Below are 12,152 nucleotides of genomic sequence, written 5' to 3'. Positions count from 1 at the left end.
GGAGGGCAGGGAAACAATCCAGAAGCTTTGCAGCCCTAAGCTGGGCTGAAAGCACTCACGATTCCCAGGCAAGGTCGGTCACCTCTGTGATCTCCATCAGAGCAGCGGGAGGGGAGCAGGGAGCTCTCTCCACCCCAGGCTGTTCCCATTAAGGGTGTACCTCTGAGGAATGAAGGAGGTTAAAATGAGAATCTTAATTAAACCATTTATCATGTTTTAAATTTCCTGAAGAGATTAAGAGCACTTGATCGTGCTTGTAGCAAGTGCCTAGTGACGAATGGCGTATCGAGCACTTCGCTAGGTATTGTAAGGACTCGGCTTGAGGGGAAGATCTGACTGGTGGGATCTTTGCAGGTGACTGGATCACCATCCTTGTCACCCAGACTTTTTGGTCTGAGCAGTTTAGTTTCACCTGTCAATGAGAGGTTTCACTGGCTCCTACAGCCGGGCTCTTAAAGCAGTGCCACGTGGCCACGGGTCTGGGCTTCACCAAATGTGATCTTCCTGCAAAGAAATGGCCTGAGGCGACCAGCAGCAACACCGACAGGAGGTTTAGGAGATGTAGGAGATCTGTTCGTAAGAAAACTCACAAGGCTTCATCCTGTCTTGTGGAAGACTTTTACAGCACATCCCTTTGGAGTCAGTGTGCTCCTGGGCTAAACCCGGGCTACTGCAGGCTTTCCTTGGGTTAGCAGCATGAGCAAAAGCTTCATCCACTGCAGCCTCTTCAGCTGAATTGGATATTACTGGGCTAAAAATAGGCAATTTTTAAAGCAGTGTGTTGACTTCCTTTTCCTAGACTCTCAGGACTTGGGTATCTTTCAGTCCTTACAGTTAATGATTCTCTGCTGCAGCAGTTCAGGTTGAAAGGCTGCCTGTTCTCGGCTCAGTTACACATTTACTTTTAATCACTTGAGCTTGAAGAGTGAACCACAACGAACACACAGCTGATTTTTCTAAATAACCGTGCTGGAAAGAGGTGATGTTGAGGGACCTAATGACAGCTTGAAGGGAGTTAGGTTGTGAGGAGCCCTTAACATTGCTTGCTCGTTACTGAAAGCCAGGAAGGTTCAAGTTGCTGTCATTTGAAAGCCTTGCCTTTGTCTTGCTGGCTAATTGGTTTCAGGCTTATAGCCTTCTTCCTGGGCTTTGAAACTTCTGCAACAAAAGTTCCCCATCCCTCTCTTGCAGAGGAACTTGGAGGCTGGCGTGAAGAGGGAGGGGCACTAGCTAAGTCTGGACCTGCTTCTGTCTGCCAACAGCACTCCAAATTGGTCTTTCCAGAAAGCTGTGGATGTACACGGCGTGTGCTTCACGCTGCCATGTCTCAATCTCCTCATTGCTGTCACTGAGGTCCAAACGCAGACTGTCGGTGGAAATCCCGCTCAGGCCGTGTTGTGGCTGCGGTGTTTCCACCTCCTCTTTAGCCACTGGTCCCTCCGAGCACTCGGATCCATGTGAGGGCTCTCTGGGGCTGCTTTTCAGCTGCTTCCCCAAGGTCGACCTGGTCTGCAGCCACATGTGTCCTGCAGCCCACGCACGGAAATCGGGCATTAAATCAGTGCGGCTTCGCTGAGTGTCCTGTGGCCAGCTTTTGGCATATTCCAAAATTTTCATCAGTGTGTTGTCATGGACACAGCAAAGTACCTGCTGCTGACTTCAGGGAATGAAAGCATTCAGCATAATTTCATCCGCCGTTGGTAGTGATTGCTCTGATGACACTCAAACATGCTAAAGACAAGCAACGTGTGCTCTTTTCTATTTTTATTTTTTGCCCAAAGCTTTGTTTCAGTCCTGAAACGGAAGCAGCCTCGGTGAGGGGCTGTACTGAAAAGCCTTTGCAGTCCTACTTGGATACAAGACATCCACGAAACCTACCATCAAGTGTATGAAAAACCTTTGAGACAACTTTATTCCAAGTAACAAATCTATCTTAATTTTTCACCTCTATTTTTTAAGTAGATCCTTCAGAAACCGGAAGGTCAGAATGAGCCTTTGTAATTTCAGCCTGCAGAACGTGGCTCGTTAGCCTGGTAACCAACGTACTGGGGTAAATTTCAAGCTGCTGCTGCAGGGTGTGTTTCAAGAGGTTAAAAGAAGAGATCTTGGCCCAGCTGATGTTGATAGCAAAGCTTCTGTTTCGGCTAGGATGTTATTCTGATTTGAAAATTAAGAGAAGGGTAGATCCTCATTAGTGTAATCAGCTTAAATGGGTTGACTACTCTAAAGCAATTTGTTTAATTTGTTTGAAACATGTTTAATTTTAGCTATAAATGTTCAGCTCTCGCACAGTTGCTATTTATGCTGTTTATCGTGTAATTTTGTGTTCTGTGATTTGTAAAAATAAACCTTTTTGCTCTGAATGAGAATTCTGTGACAATCTACATCCTATTCATCAGTGCTGCTTTAAAATCTTGCAGAACCTTTTGTGCGTTAATGCTGCAGGGGGACTGTTGTGCCTCTGGGTGAGTTTTTATGAAGACTTGTTCTTGCCGCTCACATAGAGCACGTTCCTGCACGGAGCATCAGCCGTCCGCTTGACGTTGGATTGCTCCCCCTTCCCTCTGTCTCTGGGTATCACATTTGGGCTTTCTTAGCAGTGCCCCGCCCCGCGATAGTTTTCAGTTTTGAAGCCTGTATGAACCTTAGTAAAGGAATCAAGCTGTAATTGCTCTTGAAGCTGAAGACCTCAGCTCCTCGGTATTTGGCCACACGACATCGAAGGGCAGCGTAAGCCAACTTACAATGGGAGAAAAAAAATGGTGATTCAGAAGCTAACAGTTTTGTTCACTTTTTATGAAATGTGGCTGTTTCCTGTTGAACTGGTGGATGGGGACTCAGGTTTTGCACCTCAGCTGATGTAGATGCCACGTGTAGCTTTCTGTGCTCACCTCTTCTTGGGCACAGTTTAGGTTGCTCACTGTTGCACTAGGCTTTTTCTTTGCTCTGAGAGCATCAGTACGTGTTCTTTGTATTCACAGCAGATGGTTTCTGCTTTCCGTGCCTTCCACGTGGAGCAGATGCTACAAAATCAGATTTCCCTCGGGCATATCCTTTGATTGGCATCTCTGCCATTCCCATTTCATAACTGGCGCTGGAAGCCGCTTCGGACTGCCCGCATGGCTTGCACAGCTGACGCCTGGTCTGACGCGGCTTGTTGGAGCATGCCGAATGTCGGATGAGTTTCTGGGGCTGTTGGTCCCATCCGCGTTGCCCCGCTCCTCCGCCTGTCCCTTTTGGTGGCAGCCCTCGGGAGCTGTGCAGCCCTTGGGAAACCCAGGGCTGGAGTCGCGTGGCAGCGCGGGAGCGCGGTGGTGGCAGAGCTTGAGTTTGGGCTTTGATGTCTGCGTTTGCTCTCATTCCAGCAATGAAGCTTTAATCTCCGAAATGCTATGCTAGGTTTTCGCTGCGCTCAGCTTGAATTTCTTCCAAGACACCGCACTGCTGAAATAGCAGAATTTGCCTGTGGATTCCAGCGCAGTGATCAGTCTGTTTATTGCGTTGATAAACTTTCCGCGAGAGCAAGGGTGGAGTGGGACCTCTTACAAACTGTCAAGCCAAACCACTCAGCAGCACAACTGAAGCCGTTAAACGAATTCCAATGACTTCTCAACTGTAACAGGCTGCTTTTTTCTCCAGAGGAGAACCTGCACGTGTCATGCCTGGATTTTCTTGTGTTAATGTGTTGGTCTTGTTTGGCGCCATGGAGAAACGACTTGTTTAGAAGTTATTTCATGCATTAATTGGGTTAAAGTGGTCATGGTTTGTATCTGAAGTGTTGAGTTGTATCATTGAATCCTCCCAATAAGTCTCTGCTCTGCCCGTGGCTTTTCATGCTGCACTCGACTCCAGGCGTGCTCACCGAGGACAGGCTGCTTCACAGCACAGCCTCTTCCCTCGACCTTTCCAGTCCCCTGCCAGCACCACTGCTTTGCATTAAAAACCTCAAGTTTGACTGCCCAGACAAAAGATACTCGTCCTTCGATCAATCTCTTGTTAAAAAGTTCTTCTCCAGTATTTACAGATCTGTGGGTGATGTTTGTGAGGTTCCTGAGGCGATGGACTTGGGGGGATCAGGACACGTTGCTTGTTACTGAAATAGAGCCAGGCTACACTCTGAATTACACAACTGAGCTCTCATTAAATTAAATTCTGCATAGATTTTCCTTGGTTTGTAGGAAGAATTGGTTCAGAGGTGCCTCTGTCTTAAACTTGCCGAGGACCACCCTGAAGCCATCTAGCCCGGTTGGCCTGCTCAGGCCCTGCAGGTAGCAGGCACCATTAATACCAAAACTTCTGCTTCCAGCCTTGCCCCTTCCTAAAAAGATACTGCATATCGACTTACGTTTGAGTGAGCCGAGGCTGCGTTACCCTGCCTTCCTCCTAACTTTATCGTGGGTGCAAAGCCGAGGAGCCCTGGCTTGGGCTGGGGGACCCCAAAAGGCCGGCCAGCGATGCTCCTCTGGAGCCAGGATGCGTGAGCGATGCAGCCCGGGGCAGATTCCTCCAAACGCCCTCTGGAAAGGAGAGATGCTTCGCGGCATTTTTGTTCTAGCAAAGCCACTCTGTAAGTTCTTGACTGCAGAGCTGGCAGCAGCGCTGCTCAAAACCCTCAGAGAAAAATCGAACCCTTAAAATGTGCCTGGAACTAATAATGTGCTCTGTAGGCTGGCACTTAAGATGCTTTTTTTTTAATGTTCTTAGCTACAGCTTCACCTTGCAGGAGCTCCCACCTAGGGCAGAGCCTTCCTGAGGCTTTATCCTGCTGCGGAGGCTGGGCAGGGTGCTCCAGGCTCGTGGCTCAAAGCGCTCGCAGCTGATGGTGAGGCAAACTCGAGGGGCTGGGACCCCAGAGAGCACTAAGTGGCTGCGTTGCTTCCTTTCCCACGTGAAATCGCCGTCTTCTGGGTCTTGCTGTAATCTATCTTCCTGGTTCTTGTGTCCAGTAGGAATTTAATTTTAATTGCAGTGAACTCTCTTTACCAAGTAAGGCAGTAAATTTATTCCTTTTCCCCTTGCTCTGGGAGTGGGATTCTTTGCCTTCCTTAAGAGCCTTTCTGTAATTTTACTCTCTGCTATTCCGTAATTAGCACACTCCTGCCTGAGTGGTTTCCTTCCTGATTTGCACTTTTCAAGACTGTTCTCCTGATGTAGAAATTGTGGTAAAGTACTCAGTGTATAGACAACTTGAATTTATAATGGTCTCACTTTGAACTCCTCATAGAATATTCTATTATTTTCTAAAAAGTAGATGATTTTTAGTATTAGAGATTGTTTTTGAAAACAAAACAGCAATTCTGTCGTGGTTGTCTGCTGTTTTGGCTGCTTTTTTTGGTGCTGAAATACAGGTTTGTTCCAATTCGGAGTCCTCTGTGCGTTTAGTCCTGTTTACAAAGTAATGTAGGTAAGTCCTCATCAGGTTTTACTGAAAACGTGATGGCTCTCTGTAAGCTACTTCAAGATCTATTGCAGTTGTTCAAGCCTTCAGCACTGAGCTGATGGCATTAAATTATCATTTATGTTTGTTTGGGGTATTTGAAAATGGTTTAGAGCTGCCTGGGTCACATCCCATCATTGCTTTCTGAATTGCTTCTGTGTCAGAGCCCCGTTTTCTCAGAGGACCTCACTGCTGTTAATGCTCACTAAAATGCAAAGCTCTGTTAAGAGCAGCAGCCTCCCAGGCTGGGATTGCCAGTGCCAGTCTGGGTAAATGTTTTACGCAGGACATGAACTCGGGCTGGACTGGGAATTCCTGCAGTACTCTGTAATACCTCATTAATGCGTCCTGACGACTGATGCCTAGTATGATTCCCCAAGCATGTGATTTAACGAGATTAAAACCATCCTACAGTAGTCTCTGTCATGCCGTATTTTGTTCTTTTTGAGTAATTTATGAGACTGTAAGTTCTGCAGTGTTTAAGCTTTGGTAATCTCGGTGCCACATTCCTTGTGTTGGTGGGTTGATGAGTGCCACTGGGCGGGTTACCTGGCTTTCCGAACCTGCAGCAGGGGTAGAGCTGTTGTGGTTCTGACATCTCCAGTTCTGGTGTTTCCCTTTCTCTTATGTAAACAAAGCGTGCGATGAAGTTTATAAACGCCGTCCTTTCAGGCCCCGTGCTTTAGGGACCTCCAAGGAACTTGTTTTGTGCAAACAGGCTGCGTGCGTTGCAGTGCTCCCTGCGCTCAGCCATTGCACCACACAGCAGGGCACTGTACCTCCATGCGCTCAAGCAAAGATGGTGTTTTGACATAGGACAAAGACGTGTATTTCCAAATTAAAATCCTTCCACTGTGCTTTGGAAGTGCTTATGAGACACAGGCTGGAAGTACGCTGACAAAGAAAGTCTGATGCACAGCTTGAGGCTGATGCCAGGAGGCTGAGCGCCTGTGCTAGATGCTGATTAGAAAAATTTGCAGTTAGCTGTGCGCTGTCTCCTCCCCTCTGTGGGCTGGTCTGACTTTTCTTTTTGACTAAAAGGTAATCCGGGCAGTGCTGTGCGGCTCGGTGAGCGTTCAGGCACAGACTGTTTTTTGCCTTTGCCTTTCAGAAAGCCAGTCGGCACAAAGACGCTGTCGGCTGGGCATAAATATTGCATGCTGTTGCTGAGAAATCCTTTGCTGAGCTGTTAGGTGGGAAGGGTGGGCTCTGACTCCTACCAGTTGTGCCGAGTTCTGCGTGCAGCTTAGCAAAATGTTTTACACATATGCTTAATGACTGCGCTTGTTTATTTTTATGTGGTGATGAATGAAAATCCAAACCTTCGCTCTTTTTTAATGGAAAACTTTTGTTTTCCTTTCTTATGAATGTAATACACGTAAACTTTACGTAAGATTGTGCTGAGTAACAACAATGGATTAGCTTTGTTTAAAAAGCTGCCCTTTTCTGGACGTGCCTGATGTTCTGCAAGGGCTGTCATCTTCTGCCCCTCATCGCAGAAGTCAGGCCCATGTTCGGGTTGTGCCCTGCCTGCTGTTAGGGCAATGCAGGGAACTCCTTGTCCTGTTACACGAGGCCCAAGCCTTTGTGCTGCCGAAGCTAGACGCTTTCATGTGGTCGTGTTAGTGCTTTGAAATCCCTTTGTTCAGGGGTGTAGCTGAGCAAAGCCTGCACTGATTTGGCCTTTGGTTTGTTCATGGGACATGCTGAAACTTATTTGCTCACTGGGTGAGATCAAACAGAAAGGACACTCGAGAGGTAAAAACAAAGGCTCTGCACAGCAAAAGACTTACACCCAGGAGGAGGGGAATTAACGTTGACTGATTTCAATTCTTTTCATATTCTTCCAGCTGAAGGGCTTCCCCAGGTTTATTACTTCGGACCGTGTGGAAAGTACAACGCCATGGTACTAGAGCTGCTTGGTCCTAGCTTGGAAGACTTATTTGACCTCTGTGATAGGACGTTCACTCTGAAGACGGTATTAATGATAGCCATCCAGCTGGTGAGTAGCAGGCACGGCAGCCTCCGCGAAACAACCTGTGCTTGTGTCAGGTCTGCGTTGGTGCACCGCCGAAGGGTCGGGCTGGCACAGCGCGAGGTTCGGGGATGTCTGCTGGCTGGAGAGAGTTGTCCTCCAGAAAAGAGAGGAAAATCCATTGCTCAGGAGGGGAAGGTTAGCTTATGCTCAGAGCAACCTTGAACAGCAGAACCAGTGAAGCTGGATTCCTATGGATCTGTCCTGTGTCCCCTGCATGCCTCTGCCACAGCACCTACCCCGGCTCCTCCTCTCTGCCGGGACATCCCCCACAACATCTTATTTCTTACCCACGACACGGGGAGCACAGCATCCTCCCACTCTCCCACCAGTTTTACTGGTTTAGTGCTACCAGGGTGCGCAAAGTCTGAAGCCTCTCAGGGCAGCGGGAGCTGAGCTGTCCTTAACCAGAATACCGGCATTTGAAGTCTCTCCTGGTCAGATTTGGGCAAAACTGGCCAATGTGTTTAAAAAATAATAGTTGGGAGATGATAGATCTGTGGGCACCATCACAGAGACTCTTTTTGCCTAAGGAAGCCTAGTTACAAGGGGTAGCTTTGAACTGTGTTTGAGTGAAACACATGAAAATTGAAAATACTAAATGTGAGTGGACTTCCACAAGTGGGTTGTGCCAGTCGCATCTGATTTTGGGTTGGCTTGCTGGCTTTCAGCCTGTGGCCTGCAGATACCTAAGTGGCATTGCAGAGGTAGAACCATGTATTCATGTAACCGGATCTGTGGATGGAGGTGTTAAGGAGCAGAGAGCGTGATATTCTAAATAAACTGAATTTTGCCACGACAGAATCTCAAGTGGAAAATTTAGTCACAGATGAACAAGTTTGAACTGTGCTGGCCTGGTATTGGGTTCACTTGGCCGAGCAGCCTGGTTTTGTTGGGTTTGAGTGGTCCTTCATCACTGGAAAACCAACTTAGAGTTCTGTATTTGGTTAAATCAAATGGCATCAGCTGGCAAAGCCTTGGATACAATTCGTGTAACCTTTCCATTGTGAGGGTGCACTCCAGAAACAGCATTACCATTTTGGGTAGCTTTTCTGCAAGTGTTTAAAAAAACTCGTAGTCCTTCTCATAAGCAGTGGGAACAGAATAGCAACATGGGTGCATTTTTAAGTGCATATATATAACGTAGGGCAAAATTGGGCTGGAACAACCTACGTCAGTCGAATTTGACAGACTTACATCTCCTAAAGTTGTGCTAGCGAAATTGCCTAGTACTTGGAGGAGTCACTTTATTTCTGTGAGGCCGCTGAGGAAATTGAGACCGACACAGAAGGGTCCCTCTGCCTTTTAGCAAGCCCTGTGGCTGCAGGTTAGTTCTGTATTCAGAGGGTCTTCACTGGCATCGTCTGTTGATGTGACCTCGCCTGGCCTGCCAGCTCATCGTGACACTGACACCAGGTTGGGAAATGGATGCTCAAGGTGAAGGACAGGAAATGCAATCACAAACGGAGCCGATTTTCTCTGTAGGCAGCGGTTCTCCATTTTCCCTGGGGAGATGCGTGAGGACTTTTTCAGTCTTTTCAGGAAGATTTCATGAGCTACCAGCTTGGAGTGCATGCATTAAGGAGACGCGTTTAGCATCTTCAGGCGTGCCCCATCTCCTTCCCTGGAAGGTTTCCTGGGACAAGGGCTCAGCTGGCCCCAAAGTGTTTTCCTAAGGGGTTTGTACTTGCTGCTCGACTGGAACAAAAGCCCTTCGCTCCAGCCACAAGGCTTTGGGGAAAATTGTCTTGGATTTATCTCAGTTCCTACGCTAAATCATTACAGTCACTCTGTCACACTCCATTGTGAGGGAGACATAAAAGGAGTTGAATGTCACATTCAGTGGTTTTGCCTCCATAAATTGTTTTGCTGTTGTTTTTGACCAGCCAAGGCTGCTTAAGCTGCTGCTATTATAATCTCAGTCACAAGGAGACATAAAACTTCACTGCCAGAATTCAGTGCACTGCACCAGCAGCATTTCTCTCCTCTGATGTTCGACATGGCCGTTAACAAAGCCAAATGTCCAGGGAGACTTCCAAAAACGTGAGCAGCCTGGTACCAGCCAGAGAGCAGAGAGCACCTGCCCTGATGCAGGGAGGGAGGGACTTCACAGAGCAGTGCTGTTCCAGTTTGATTCTTGACAAAATGCCATCAAATTACTGTTTTTTAGCCCAGGAAGACCACCCAGAGGTAAAGCAGTGTTACTGGTCAGCGAGGCCCCTCTGCAACGCCCTGGGAGCTCTCTGGAGATGTCCCCAGTGCCAGGAGCTGCCTTTGCAGTGCCTCTCCTGCCTTGGGCTTGGTCTTTTCTGGCGGGGAGGAAGGAGAGGTGTACTGTGGATAATTTTGCACATGTGGAGCAGCAGCAGCATGTGTCATTCTTCCCTTTGCTAGTTCACAGCAGGTTTCTGCAGTAAAAGCATGCTGTCCCTGAGCTAGTGGGATAATAACAGTGTGCACTCCTCTGTCCCCTATTATTTTCTCCCCTCGCTTTTCTCCCCATGACCACAGGGGGTCCAGTCCCTCCTCTGCTGTCTGCGTGCTCCCTGCTGCAGGCTCAGCCCGGCAGCAGCCAGCTGCTGCTTTCCACCTCCCCTTCAGCTCCCTTCTCCCCACGCTCCCCCAGCAGCCTGACCGCTTTGCACAGCACGTCTCCAACTCATCCGTGCTTATGCTGGATGCTAAAGGTAGGAAGGAAGATTGAACGCAGTGTGACGGCACTCCATCTCCTTTTCCTGTGTCCAGTGGTCAATTTTTAACCAGAGGCATACACGAAATATGTTTGTTTGTTTTTTTTAATAAGCATACATGCTTGGCTGGTCTTAGCTTGACAGGCAGCAGCTCAGGGCTGGGTAGAACCCTTTAACTCCACAGATTGTAGGAGAAAGAAAAGCCCTCTAGGAGAAACAAACACCTGGTGATGGTTTTAAGGAGTACAGCTCGAGATGAAGGGAGAATTTAAACTTGGTTTCATGTCAAGAAGACTGCTGGCTGAGGGAGATAGAGCCTGGATAATGATGAATCTTCAAAGAAAAAGGAGAACCCCTCTGGAGTATTTTCTGGTCAGATGACACAGTGGGGAAGTCCGCCTCGGCCGGGGATGAGACACAGCCCTCAGGTTTGTCACTAGTCTTGGGTGTTTTTCTGGTGGGCGTGTGCTGTGCTCGGAGCTGTGGCAGCAGCTCAGCGAGCACAGCTTGGTGGAACCAGAAGCACTTTTTCTTAGCCTAATTCACTGCTTCACGCATCTCAGTGAAAACCTGTGTCAAAGGAGTCCTCCTCTGCTTTTCCTTCCCCAGTGGAAGTTTTGGAGCTCTGTTACTCCTGTCACTTGTGCATTCATGATGCTTCACTTTGCTCTGTAAGTGAATCAAATGGGAATCTCGTCCTCCACGTGCAGCTGCACAGATCGAGTGGCTGACGTTCCTTAGCTACGCAACACATGGGAGTTAAAAATGGGTTCACTGATGTCAGTCCCCAAAGCCTGTAAAGCAGAAGTGGTCTTAGCTTTGCAGAGCTGACCCAGTGATCGGGCTGGGGAAGAACACTTTTTATTCTGGCTTCGATTTTTCACTCTTGGCTGCATCCAACATCTGTGATGCTGCATTGACAACTCAATTTGTCAGGAATAACGTGATTTTCACCCTTGCTGTACGTGCTCCCTGTCGGAGCCAAGGAGCGCAAGGCCCCTTGTGTCAGGCATTGTGCAGCTACTTCTGGCTGCGACCTAGACCAAGTTGTGGTGAAAAGTGACCGGTGACCATCAAACTATGGCCATTAAACGTGAAGAATTTCTAATCTCTGCTGATCTGATCTGTATTCAAGCAGGTGATCTGCAGAAGAAGGGCTGAGATTTATCATGAGGATGTACAGAGAAGACTGACGGCAAGATCAGATGATCAGCAGCTACTTTTTGGAATAAAGAGGGTTTATCACAGTTCTCCTTGACGTGAAAAGGAAAATAAAAGCATGGTTTTATTTGGCATCTGGTTATATGTCACAAATATCCTTGCATTTCTCAGCCACAGGCCAGGGGTCCTACTGTGTGCCAGGGGATGCTCTCCCCTCCCAGGGGGTTCTCTGATATCTGAAATGGATATTTGTGGCTCCAGAGATGGCCCCCTGAGTAACCCAGCCAGCTGTGGATGTGGAAATCCTGCTATAAGTCACAAGCAGAATCTCCCACACACCATTACTGTTCCTTTGCCCTAAGATAAAATGCCATAGCCTGTTCTCATGATTGTTCAAATAACAGAGCAGATGTTAACGCTGCTTTACAGTCCCTGTTTTTCAGCGTAAAAGCAATTCCAAGCATTAGTATGAGCTCTTGCGGTGGCCTGTCTGTATGTGGAAGGACAAACAGGCAGATACCAGAGCCTATAGCTCAGACACGCACCGGTGGGCACCGTGGCTCTGCTCCGTCCCACCTCAGGCCTGGGAACTCACGCCAGTCTCAGCTCTTGCACTGACCTCTTCTCCTTCAGCTGCACCATGTCTGGGCCAAGGCCGTGCTCTGGGGAGCAGCTGCTGCAGCGGCACGGTTCTTCTCAGCAAGCCTGGAGGGGAGATGCAGCACGGATAGGCACCAGCTCCCCATCCCCAGCAGACATAAGGAGGGCACGCATCTTGTCACAGCAAATAAAGCACTGAGGCTGCTTCAGGAAGCATTTTTCTGACGTG

The 12,152-nt window shown here is 48.2% G+C and overlaps 1 protein-coding gene across 2 annotated transcripts in view; it reads left to right on the top strand.

Moving 5' to 3' along the window:
• CSNK1G1 (casein kinase 1 gamma 1) overlaps window positions 1-12,152 on the top strand; it is a 100,197-nt gene that overhangs the window by 63,231 nt on the left and 24,814 nt on the right. For both annotated transcript variants that reach the window (XM_035335326.1, XM_035335327.1), the window contains one exon: window positions 7,288-7,439. In XM_035335326.1, coding sequence (XP_035191217.1) covers window positions 7,288-7,439 — 152 coding nt within the window. The remainder of the gene's footprint in view (window positions 1-7,287; window positions 7,440-12,152) is intronic.

The sequence above is a fragment of the Oxyura jamaicensis genome, chromosome 10, assembly GCF_011077185.1.
Source record: "Oxyura jamaicensis isolate SHBP4307 breed ruddy duck chromosome 10, BPBGC_Ojam_1.0, whole genome shotgun sequence".
NCBI lineage: Eukaryota > Metazoa > Chordata > Aves > Anseriformes > Anatidae > Oxyura > Oxyura jamaicensis.
Note: the sequence above shows the minus strand (reverse complement) of the source record. Positions and strands in the feature narration are given on the sequence as shown.